Here is a 12,245-nt window from a genome sequence, read left to right as displayed (position 1 = left end):
TTCTCTGCTGATGCTGGGCAAACAGAAGGGTTTGGAGGCCAGGAAACCTGTTTTCCTCCCTTTCCCCCCATCTTTGCACAGGACAGCTTGAGAGGAAACAGGCCCACGCTGCAGTGGAGGAAAGGAGGTTAGACAGGAAGGAAAACCTCCTGGTGGTGGTGGCATGTGGAGGGTGGCCGCTCCAGGGTGGGGAGCTCTGGGGGTGTTTTTGCATCTTTTACCTCAATGATAGGTGTGTATGGACATGAGTAGGCTAGTGTTGTACCTAGAAGCAGGGGACTGGTTGGCATGACCTTTGGGCCATCCTGAGGAGCTTGGTAGATACAGTTCAAACTCAGTGGCTGTTGTGGTTGGCAGGATGTAGGGGCCACAGCGGAGAGGAGTTTAGATCTGCTGGGGAAGAGGAGGGGATGGGGAAGTCACTCTCATCCCCCAGAGCAGAGAGGTGAAGGACAGGGTGAAGTGAAAGCATTAGACTGGTGTCAGGTTGCCTGCCTACCCTACTGCTGTGTGACCTGGGGCAAGATCATTGCCCCCTCTGGTCTTCAATGTCCTTGGTGTGAGAAGAAAGCATGGAACTAGAGCATCTCTAAGGCCCCTTCTAGCTGTCAGAGGTTCACCCACCTCCTGTCTCCTGAGATAATACATGCCTGTCCACATGGAGGGTGGGAAGAATATTTCCCAGCTCCAGCTAAATCAGGAAAAATGGAGATTTGGCCAAAGAGAATATTGGCGCACACACACGTATTACAAACAGTCCCTTCTGCTCCGAAGGCACACCTTGCCTAAATCTCTCCTTCGTCCAGAGGATGGATGTGGGAGTGGCTATAGGATTCAGCTGTCTCTGAATCATAAACTCGCTGTTTTCCTACCACCCCAGCAGAACTCGCTGTGTCACACTCCATTCCAGCCGTGGACTAGGATCCAATACGTGTTTTCTTTCAAAGAGGCACCTCCAGCTGGTGGCTCATCTCCCAGACAACCTCTTCCCGTTCCCCGGTAGCCTCTGCCACAGGCCCAGTTGCCTACGTGTCCCGGTGTGGAGCAACATAAGACTGGGAAGGAGTTGGGTTTTCACATGCCCGCCTTCCTCACCTCTGCAAACATCCTTATGCCAGGACACTGGCTTCTTTTCCAGCCCAGCCACAGAACGTGCTAGAGACCCCGACCCAGAGCCCACAGGGGGACCCCCAGACCCAGAGACCCCACAGAGAAGCCCCAGACCCCAGAGTTCCCCACAGAGAGGCTCCAGCCGGAGAGGTTTATGCAGAGCGTAGGAGGTACAGGGAGTGTGTGTCCTGCTGTTCACCCCACCCCCAGGGCGTGCGATAATTGCAGACACCGCAGGCCTCTGTAACATCACCCCAGGCATCGCATCTGCCTCATTGGGGAAGAATTACGAATCCCAGCTCATTGGGAAGGCATTCGAAGGCTCTTTGAAGCCCTTCTGAACCTCTGAACCTCTCTGCCTGCTCCCCTGGGCTATCCCCTACCGACGCTGTCCCCACCCAGTGGCCGAATTCCCTTTCTTGTCCCAGCCTCCTAAGGTGAAAGTTAGGGCTCTGAGGAAAAGTGAGGGCTCTTAGGACTTGCTCCAGCCCCCTGACGTTTTAGGCTCTCCCTAACCTGGGTGCTCAGGGGATTTCTGGTTGTTAAAACAAGAAGGGGCCTTTGAAGGCTTCCTGGAGCCTCTTCCAAGATGGAGGTGGGAGAGCAGGAAGGAGGCTCCTGGAGAGCCAGAAGTCATTTCAAGATGAAGCTCAGGAAATCCTGGACCCACTTCTCCTGAACCCAATAGCTCACCCCTTCCCCCTTGGTCCCTGGTCCATCAGCAGCCCAGGGTTGAAATCATCTGACTCCCACCCCTAGGATGAGACGTAAAGAGACTGAAGCGAAGCCTTCTCTTCCACTTATTGTTGTTAAGAAATAGTTTGTACTGGAGCATGGGATGGAAAGAGGTTACACTTCAGGCAGAACTTCCCAGGGGGCACTGAATGGGAGATGGCCAAGACGGGGAGGATGGATGGGAGGCAGTTTAGCTCAGGGGTCAAGAGCTCAGGTTCTGGAGTCAGACAGATCTGGGCTGGCAGCCGGGCCCTGACCCTCATGTGCTGTGTGGTTATGGAGTCTCCTCATCTGTAAATCGGGACTGATAACAGCAGGGTCCTCACAGGGTGGGTATCAGGATTAAATGAAGTAATTCAGGCCGAGTTCCTCGCCCATTGTAAACCTTCGATAAATAGTCATTTCTTTGTCTTCATCTTTCTCCTCTCTATCCAATCGAACAATCGATCGAATGGGAGAAGCTCTTCCTGGAGGAAGGGGCTTACATGAGAAAACCCGGATCCTCACCTCAGCCTGTCTGCAGCGGGGCCCTTGGAGCTGCTACTTAAGGCTGCTAGTACGAAGGAAGCTGCCCTCCTGCATCTTCACTCCCCCCACCCTGGGCCCCTCTGTCCATCTGCCCTTCCACACCCCACTCCCAAGCCCCACCGCCTCCTCCAGGAAGTCCTCTGTGGCTAGACATGTTAGTGAACATTCTTGATTTCTTCCCCTAGTCAATGTCCCAACATCTGGATACAACAGTTGTTTCTCCCTGGGATGCCTGCGTCTTGAGTAATCGGTGGGAAAATTGGAGCCATGAGATTGGCAAGGGGCTTTGCGAACATTTGCAGTCAGACATGACGTGGGTAGGGATGGGTCTGAGCCAGCTGAGTTCAGGGATGTCCCCAAGGGGATGCCTGGGCCACAGTGTCTCCAGGCAGGAAGGGTCTTAATGCTGCATTGCTACAGGCTGAAAGGCAAAGGACAGGGACAGTAGTCCCACCTTATCCGAGAGGGATATGTTCCAAGACTCCCAGTGGATGTCTGAAACTGTGGTTAGTACCAAACCCTACATATACTATGTTTTTTCTATGCATACATACCTATGATAAGGTTTAATTTATAAATTAGGCACAGTAAGGGAATAACAGAATAACTAATAATAAAATAGAGCAGTTATAATAATAAACTGTAAGAAAAGTTATGTGAATGGCTTTGGGACCCTTCTTAAATAAAATAAGGGTTACTGGAGCACAAGCAACGTGACACTGAAACAATCAATCTGATGACCGAGGTAGCTAGTAGGAGGGTAGCATAAACAGTGTGGGTACTCTGGACAAACGGATGATTCATGTGCTAGGGGGGGCAGAGCAGGAAGGCTTGAGATTTCATCATGCTACGCAGTATGGCACACAATTTAAAACTTATGAATTGTTTATTTCTAGAATTTTCCATGTATTCGGTTGGTGCAAAAGTAATTGCGGTTTAAAAGGTTAAAAATAATTGCAAAAACTGCAATTACTTTTGCACCAACCTAATATTTTCAGACTTGGTTGAACATGAGTAACTGAAACTGCGGATAAGGGGTGACGGACTTCTCCATTGCAGCACGAGGGAATTCAGTTAGAAGGACTTCCCTGTATGGTGAGAGGGAGGCAGCCATAATGGACAGCTGAGGGGGGCCCTGCCCTGGCAGTTTGAAGGTTAGTTGGGTGCAGGGCAGGAGTGAGGTAAGAGCAGGACTTTGGGCAATTTTGGGCAGGGGTGCTACTCTCCCACCTCTTCCTGCTCAGCTCCCATCACATGCAAGTGTGCGAATGCTTGTTGGGTATGAAATGCCCCTGTTTCCTCTATTACATGCAGGGAAGGGGGGCCTAATTCAAGGTTAAGGGGTGAGTGGAGCAGATGGGGGGGTCTCGAGCTGGGAGAGGGTTGTCAGCAGAGCAATGATGGCAGACCCCTCTGACTCTGAACCCATCAACCTTCCATAATGGGGTGACCTTGGTTGGAAAGGCAGATGGACCGTCCAAGGTGCTGTCATTTGGGATCTTGTATGGGTACCCCAGGAAAGAGTCTGCCCTGTTTCTGGTAGGAGAACCAGGCCGGCTTGTTGGCTGTCTGTCCTGCAGATCCCATGTTTTCTGTATTGTCCTGCTGTCTGTCCTCCTGTCTGTCTTCCACCAGTGTCTCTGCCTCCTCCGCCCATGCTTTTCCTCCAGCACCCAATCTATATCCTGCCTGCTCCCCCAGCGCGCAGTGACTCCCCCCCTACCCCAAAGGGACAGTTTCTAAGGCTCTGCCTTGCCGTGTCCCTGCCTTCTCCTCTCCCACGGCCCAGGGCCCCGGCCTGGCCCATCCCACTTTGGGAGCCCCGCCCCCGCCCCTCCCTCTCTCCAAGTCCTCTACCCCCGCTCTTGGCATTCATTCACGACTTTCCTCCTTTCCTGTCCCTCACCCAGGGCTCCAGCGTGCAGCGGGAGGGAAGCCTTCAGGACTCTGTTCCCTCTGTTTAAAGTCTCCAGGTTAGTAAGCCAGGAGGGAGGCCTCCCCCACCATTTCTTTCCCACTGCTCCTCAGCCACATGCCCTTTCCCAGCCTAGAGGGCCAGAAACGGGGGAGAATGCCATTCCTGGTGGGCCCATGCCTTTGCTAGGGGAGGGGGCAGCAGAGACCTGACTCGGGAGGGCACCTTGCCTGGCAGAGAATGTGTCTGTGTGTGCATGTGTGTGCATGTGAGTTAGTGTGTGTGCAAGCACGTGTGCATGTACATGTGTGTGCTGGTGGCAAAGCTTCCGTGTACCTGGGGCTGGGGTGGAGGAGGCAGGAGCCCTCTGCTGAGGGGACTGGAGGCCTTGGGGGTGGGGGTCAGGAGCGAGGGGCCCTTCTCGTGGGGGGAAGCCCATGTTCTGGTGATGGCCAGAAGGTGGGGGATGGGAGAAGATGGGACCCTCTCCTATCTCAATACAGCTTTGTTTAGTTTATAGGCACTTGCAAACCTGTGATCTCATTTCATTTACTCAATCAATTGTTCATTCATCCATTCATTTCTTCATTCACTCATTTTTCCAAAAAGATTTATTGAATATCTTCTTTGTGCCAGTCACTGGGCTAGACTCAGAGTCCAACAGTGACCAAGACAGGTGAGCCCAAAGAGCTTAAGGGGTTGGCTGAATTCACCAACTGTGGGGCCTGGGGTCATGGCCTGGCCAGCTGACTGTATAGTACCTGCCCTCACCCCAGGGCTGTGAGGCTAGGTCCACTGATGCTCCTGTCTGCCCCTGCTCCCTCTCCTGGCAGCTGCTCTGTACTTCATGTCCTTGTAGAATGTCCTTTGACCCGATCGCACCCCTCTCATAGTGTGTCCCCACCGAGCAAGCAGTGACCAAGTCTCCAAGTCCCTCGTGACCCTGGGGACTGTGGGCAACATTAGTGGGCCAGGCTGAGGCTCCTTCAGAGGACCTCAGGGAGCCCAGGTTGAGAGAGGGTGAGTGGGTAGGCAGCCCAGCCCTGCACTTCTGTGCTCAGGACCAGAAACCTGGAGTATTGGACTTGAGAATCAGTCTGACCTGGGTTCCAATCCTCACTTAAGCCATTTCCTAGCTGTGTAGCCTAGGACAAACCACTTTCCCTCTCTGAGCCTCCGTGTTCTTACTGGTAAAATGGTGCAGGAACACAGTTGTTAAGAGTGAAGGAAAAGCAGTGACTGGTCCAGAGCCTGATCCACAGCAGAGACTGCCCAATTGCTGGTTCCCTTTCTGTTACCCTTCCCCCCACCCTCTGTGCCCTGCCTTGGTGTCAGGCAGGCTGTGCCCTAGGTACTGTCTGGGTCCTGCCCCTGCCCCCACCTTGGGAGAAAAGCTGCAGAATCCCCATTTTGGCCATTTTCGGCTCCACATCATTCATCCCTTCTTCAGCTCCCTGAAGAATGCCGTAGCCCAAATCCAGGCAGGCAGCCGGGGGGAGGCAGCCCTCCTAGCCACCGTGGCTGCCATCGTCTTAATGGCTTTTTAATAACTTTGCTTAGAGACAATCTGCAGAGCGCTTGTTTGTCTGCCTCTTAATTAAAATGACCGTTTTCCTAAAAGCATGGCACAGCTCCTCTGCCTCCTCACTCCTCCACTGCTGCCAGGAGTGGGCAGAAGTGACTAGAGACTGCAGCCCTTTCCCTCTGCCCTGTCTTGGTCATGAGGGCCACAACCCCCACTTCCCACACACATAGCAGAGGGTCCACGGAGTGGGTTCAGGGGCAGGGAACCAGGGAGGGGGGCCTGAATGCTCTCCTCTTTCACCCACCTTCTTCTGGAATACTGCCAGAGGCAGGGAGCCCAATACCTTCCAAGACTTATTTTCTACATCTGTAAAGAGGGGGAGCAACCCCGTCCTGCTTTACTACCCAGAGTGGAATGACCTGTGGGTGGGTTTTGGAAAAGTGCTCTGAGGGTTATTAGAATGCGCCGGGTGGGGGTGGGGGTCGGGAGGTATCCATGGAGGGGACACAGTGGGGTCAGCGCCTCACTGTTGACTCTGGTTGCAGTTAGAAGAGACCTCTGTGCTCCCTCTGTGGGCTCTGAGAAAGAAGGGAGCGGAGGGTGGAGGGCTGGCAAGGGGTTGGGGGCTCATTTAGTTGTTGCTGAGTTTGAGGGGAAAAAATCATCCCTGGTAATAGTGCAAATACGAATGACCCATAATATTTGAATCATATATGCTGGGCTGAGCTCTGTCCATGTGTTAGTTCATTTCATCCCCACAGCTGTCCTGTGAGCTTGATGCTCCTGTCTCTGTTTACAGAGGAGAAGACAGACCAGAGGGGTTAAGTAACATGTCCAAGGTCACACAGATTTTCCATCATGGCAGCCACAGCCCTACTCCCACTCCGTCCATTTGGCCTTCCTCCCGAAGCCTTTCTTAGGTCTAGCCTCAATCCCTCATGCCGTATGTGGGGTGGTACACCTTCACCTCACTTCTGCACTCCTCCCTGATTCAGGGGTTCCTCCCTGACTCATGCCACTGAGACTTGACTCTGAAGTTCATCTCCACCTTCTAGCCCCCAACCCCATTTCTGGTTCAGTCCCTGGGGAGTCTGGGGCTCCCAGACCCTGGAGTGAGGATGGAAGGAGGAATAGAGGTTAGAGAGTTCCTATTTGCAGACATTCTTTCAGTTTTCACAGAGGTCCTCCCCACCTGGGGAAAAAGACCATGGGGACAGGGAAGTTACTCCGTGACGTCGTTGGGACAGCAGATGCTGCTTTATTGTGAGGCAAAGGGAGGTGGTCTTACATTGCAGCTCCACCAATAAGGCCACCTAAGAAAGCATTCTGGAGAGCTCTGGAGGGGTGGGAGGTGCTGCACCCTGGGGCTTGGAAAGCCCATGTCAGGAAGGACCTCCTGAGATATCTGTCTCCAGTGTCTCCCGTTAGGTCTGGTCTTTTTCTCTGAGTCTTTGCTTTTGGGACTCCACTTCCAGGAAGCCCCCCCACCCCGTTTGTCACCGCCCATCCCCGCTCCTCCCTTAGCCAGCACCTCCCCGACCACCTCTGGCTGGCCCCTTTGAACTCCCACAGCATAGTTAAATCTCTGTTGCCACTGGTTGTGGACATAACTGAGCCTACTAGTCCATGTTTGCTCTTGGGGACAGCAAGCTCAGTGCCTTCATGGGCAGGAAATGGTGAAGCAGTGGATGAGGACGATAGGGAATGGTGGGGACTGCGGTGGGAAAAGCACATGTGCCCCTTAAAGACGTTAACATTCAAAGAAATAAAAACCAAACACCATCAGCCAGACAAAATGCCTGTGTCCCCGTATGACCCCAGTGCAATCCTTGCTAAACTGTGATGAATTTATCTTAGCATCCCCACATTACCCAGCACACAGTAGGTGCGTACTGATTGTTTGTTGAGTGAATACATGACCATACATGTGCCAGGTACTGTGCTAGATACTTTACATAACTTATTTCTTCCCATCTGCCCAAGGCAGGCACTGTTTTCCCCATTTTGCCGTTGGGGAAACTGATGTCCAGAGAAATAAAATGACTTGTTCAAGGTCACATGTATGGGAAGCAGCTGAGGCGAGATTTGAGCCTTGGCTCGCTGTGTCCTTCCCACTCTATGTCCGTGTGACACATGGCACATGCATTCAGTACCTGCCCCAGGTAACAGGGAGGCGAGTGGCCACCTGGTTGACATGTATTGCAGGCCGTGTGGGAGGTTGGGTTAAAGGAGGCTGAAGAGGCAGGGAGGGAGCAGGCCCCCCTCACTCCAGTGCACCCCTCCTCCCTCAGCTTCTGGTCCCATCTCAGCAGCCTGGGGATGGCGGCGTGGTGACAGGTGCTGAGCTGCAGAGATGACAGCATTGCTGATTCCCCCATAATTACTGTCTGATGAGACGCCAGAATTAGCCACTGTGCAAGCATGGGATACAGACATGGGGCACAGTGAGGAAAGCAGCTGGGGGTGGGGGAGCCTCTCCTTCCAAGCCGGGGGGCCCTCTGGCAGCAAGGCAGGGTCAGCACTGGGGAGGAGGAAGTAGGTTAGCAGAGAGGAAGCACTGTGTGGTTTATATGTGTCAGATGTTATTCTGTGTGCTGTGGTTTTCCAGTCCTCAAAGTGGCTGGGCTATACCCCTGAGATGGCTAGCTGCTGGACAGGGCATCCAGGACCTCTGGCCACAACCAGAGAATTACAAGCAGAGCAGACTGCCCACTCAGACTCCTGGGCACACCGTTTGGTGCCTGGAGCTGGGCTGTGCCTTGTGGCGCTGTGAGGGGCACTGTTGCTACTAGGAGGGGCGAATGCTCAGAGCAGACTCCTCAAATCGCATCAGCAAGGCCAGGCGCTGAGGGAAGAGGGAAGTGCTGGGAAGGAGCAGACAGCTTCAGCTGACCTTGCCAGGAGGGTCATCCATCCCAGGCAGGAAGAGTCAAGTTGGACCCCAAGGCCCAAGGTCAGGGGAGGCCTGAGAGGGAGGAGTAGGAGGCAAGGAAGGTATGTTCTGATCCCAGAGCAGGGCTGTGTTTTCCCCAGCACACATAACGAGGGCAGGAGGAGGGCTGGTGGGAATAGAAGCGGTGAGGGGTCATCTGGGCTGCTCAGACCTCATCTGGACCGTTGGAGCAGTTTTGAAGGCCATCACCGGAGAGGGGTGGTGATACCCTAGGGCTCAACCAACAGAAGGCAGGGCAAATAGCCAGGCCGTGGGAGCCAAGGAAGGGCCCGAAGAGAGAACATCAGAGTTCAGGACCCTCCATCCTGCTCCAGTTGGATAGGTCATGGCCTGTCCCTGAGCCCCTCTGAGGGCCATGGGCTCATTTTCAAGGAATAAGGAGCCCCACAGGGAGATTGGCGCCTTGGATGTAATGAGTCCTCTGTTCTTAGAGGTACCCAAGCTCTGGCTGGATGGCATTCCTGAAGTAGGGAGGACTTGTAGCCGGCCTCAGCACAGCCTGTGGCGCGCCCTGGGAGGACTCTGTACCCAACAGGTGTGAGAAGAGCGCCGTGGAAAGGTAGATCCCTCAGAGGTTCTTTCAGGACTGAGAGACCCCGTCCCAGCCTGGGCTTCTGTGGCCCTGAAGCAGCTCTGCTCCCTGCTCCTCCCCCGTCTCTCAGCCCTGCCCTGGGGAAGAGTCGCTTTGGCTCTTCCAGTGCGAGGTCTCTCCACAGAGGACAGGGTTGGGGTGTGTCTGTGCTTCGCTGGGGTGGAGGGCTGTTGGAGTGTTCTCAGGGAGTTGGGCAGACTGAGGGGATGCGAGGGCCCTGGCCCAATGTCTTGGACGAAGACTCAGGGAAGCCTTGGTGGCAGAATCAGCATCTTCCTCCGGGGCTACAGGGTGTAGGGAAAGAAGGGCGATCTGGGCTGAGAACCCTTGCAGTTGCGATGAGACTTATCTCTGACCTCGGACAAGTTACCCCTTCCTGAACCTCCACTTCCTCACCTGTAAAATGGGTGGAAGGAGAGCAACCTCCCCAGGTGACTCTGCGAATTCAATGAAAATGGCTGTGAGAGCCCTTGTAGACTGTCATGAGTGTGGGGGGTTATCAGGAATGGCGTCACTCATGGCTGGTCCCTATTTCCCATGGCATCAGCAAGCCTGCTGCCAGGTATAACTCAAGATGAATGGGTGGATTCGACTGAGAAGAGAATGGTGGAGTCTTTGAGTCTTTTGCAGATGGAAGGGGAGACTGTTTATTTCTCCCCTGCCTTCCAGCCTGTGCTCCACCTTCCCAGATCCTGCTCTGGTGGGAGGACTCTGGTTGGACAACAGGGAGAGCTTCTGAAAGATGCCCCTAGTATCTGATCAGGCTTCCCAGGTCAGCCTGGACCCAGTGGTTGGCAGGAACTAGCGGAATCTCCTGCCCTCTCCAAACTCCTGGCTCCCCTTCTCCTGCCTCCTCTTTATGGTACTAACCTTGGCATCCATAGGGAGACAAAGTGATGGGATGCAGATTGGGCTGTGGTTCTCCATTGTCTCGCTGGGCTGTGGAGTAATTAACACATGAGGTGAGGGCGGAGCTGAGAGCTGGGCGTCAGAGCCCAGCAGCCCTGTCCTTCACCCTCCAGCAGCAGGTGGACGCAGGTGAAAGGCTCGCTGGCCCCTCACCCCGGTAGAGGAGGCTGAGTGTCTGTAGAGACAGAACAGCTGGGTGCCCAGGCCCCAGAGGGGCGTCTCAGTCCTTGGCATTGGCATTGCCTTGTTGGTTGAACATTGGTCAGAGTGGAGTGGCCCTGAGGTCACTGGCCTATCCCTCTATTTCAAGACAGAATGTAAACACTTCAGCGAGGAAGCTCTGAACTTGACAAAGCAGGAGAAGGCTGAGGAAGCTGCCTCCCGAGAAGGCGCGGCTAGACTCAGGGTGGGCAGATGGCGGCTCCATGGTCTTGTACCCCAAGCTGGAGATGCATCAACCTCGCAATTGAGGGAACCCCCAGATACACTGCACTCTCTCCTGGGGGCGTCTCTTGAGTGTACATGATGTGTGTGCGTGGGAACAGCCCCCTGTCTGTCCTTGTGGCATCTAAGATGGCAGAGTGGTGAGTCAGGGTGGCATCTGTGTGTTACCCCAGTCCTGCCCAGGCCTGGGTGTGCTACTCTGCACGTAGATGCCTGTGGGGGATGCAGGTGAGGTAGTTTGTGACTGGGCATATGTAGGTGAGCATGTGCTGGGCACGTGGGCATGTGCCAGGGTGCCCAAGTATGACGATAAAAGTGTGAGTGAGCAGAACTGTGTGCCTGAGCGACTGAGCATGTGCTTGGAATCTGGAGGCAGCAGGACCTTGATTGTTCTGGTGACTAAGGGAGCTGTCTGGGTGCTGGCAGAGAAAAGGCCTCCTCGAGGGAGCCTGACCCCTGAAGGATGGTGTCTGAGGAGGAGATGAAGGGGGCCCAGCCAGGCTGAAGCCCGGCATTTATGAGGCCTGGGATGCTTACTGGGTATTGACAACACTTCCCTGTGGTGGGACAGGGTGATGAGTGGGGCTTCTACCTCTCACTTCCGACAGATTGGGGTCTCTCCCCTGGGAACAGGATGCCTCCCTCTGGGCTGGCTTTCAGGGTATGGTAAAGGTCCTTTGCCCACACCTGCTGCCTTGGCCTAGGTACTCTGCGGCTGGACCATCCCTTGGGAGAGAAGGAGCTCTGGCAGCCTCCTTGGAATGGTGGCAGAGCTGGGAGGACAGGCCCCTACCTCCATCTCTTCCCAGCCTCTTGTATTTGCTCCTTCCCTTCCCCTGGCCTGTGTTCCTCTCTGCTGTCTCTCCAAGGAGATGTGGATCTGACAGGACACCTTCCCTGGGCACGTGATGGTAGAGATGCCACGCGGGAGTTAGCTTGTTAACGCGGCGGCACTGTGTGGGCATACGCCAGGGCTGTTCCCAGCTTTTCCAGCAAAGGCTTCAGACTGGGGGTGACATGCTTCCCTCTGCATCTCCGCCCTCTTCCTTCCTGGGGAAGCCAATTAGCCAGATCTTCATGAGTAGTCAAAAATCAAAACCCTACACAGTCCTGGGTCTGAAAACATTCTGACAGTGGCATGAAAGGAAATCGAGTGACTGGGCAGATTAGGAAAGAACTGTCCCCCACTTGCTCCCTACTTCGGTGTCTTTGTGCAGTGCACAACCTGCACACCTGTCTAAGTGTTACTGTTAGATTGGTGCAAAAGTAATTGCGGTTTTTGCAATTATTTTTAACTCTTTAAACTGCAATTACTTTTGCACCAACCTAATAGCTTTTCTTTTTTGAAAAACACATGAGAGGACTGAAACACAGAGATGCTGCTGACCTGCTCAAGGTCACACAACTAGTCAGTGGCAGAGCTGTGTTTGAACAGAGCTTTCTCATGCCCGAATCCAATGATTTTTGGTACTGCCATAGCTTTGCCTGCATGGAGTGGGGGTGCAGAGAGAAGAGGGAGGGTTTATATCTGAAA

General features: G+C 54.1%; 1 protein-coding gene across 17 annotated transcripts in view; it reads left to right on the top strand.

Moving 5' to 3' along the window:
* The window catches only part of SRCIN1 (SRC kinase signaling inhibitor 1), a 69,865-nt gene that overhangs the window by 6,946 nt on the left and 50,674 nt on the right, over positions 1-12,245 (top strand). For 12 of the 17 annotated variants that reach the window (XR_004421273.1, XM_033089817.1, XM_033089821.1 and 9 more), the window contains exon 2: positions 4,284-4,346. The exons of the other annotated variants lie outside the window; for them this stretch is intronic. Coding sequence is in view for 11 of the 12 variants with exons in the window: in XM_033089817.1 (XP_032945708.1) it covers positions 4,284-4,346 (63 nt within the window). In the remaining variant the exon portion in view is untranslated. The remainder of the gene's footprint in view (positions 1-4,283; positions 4,347-12,245) is intronic. 17 annotated transcript variants of the gene reach the window in all.

This window comes from Rhinolophus ferrumequinum, chromosome 21 (genome assembly GCF_004115265.2).
Source record: "Rhinolophus ferrumequinum isolate MPI-CBG mRhiFer1 chromosome 21, mRhiFer1_v1.p, whole genome shotgun sequence".
NCBI classification, from domain to species: domain Eukaryota; kingdom Metazoa; phylum Chordata; class Mammalia; order Chiroptera; family Rhinolophidae; genus Rhinolophus; species Rhinolophus ferrumequinum.
This window is presented reverse-complemented; position numbering and strand designations above follow the sequence as displayed.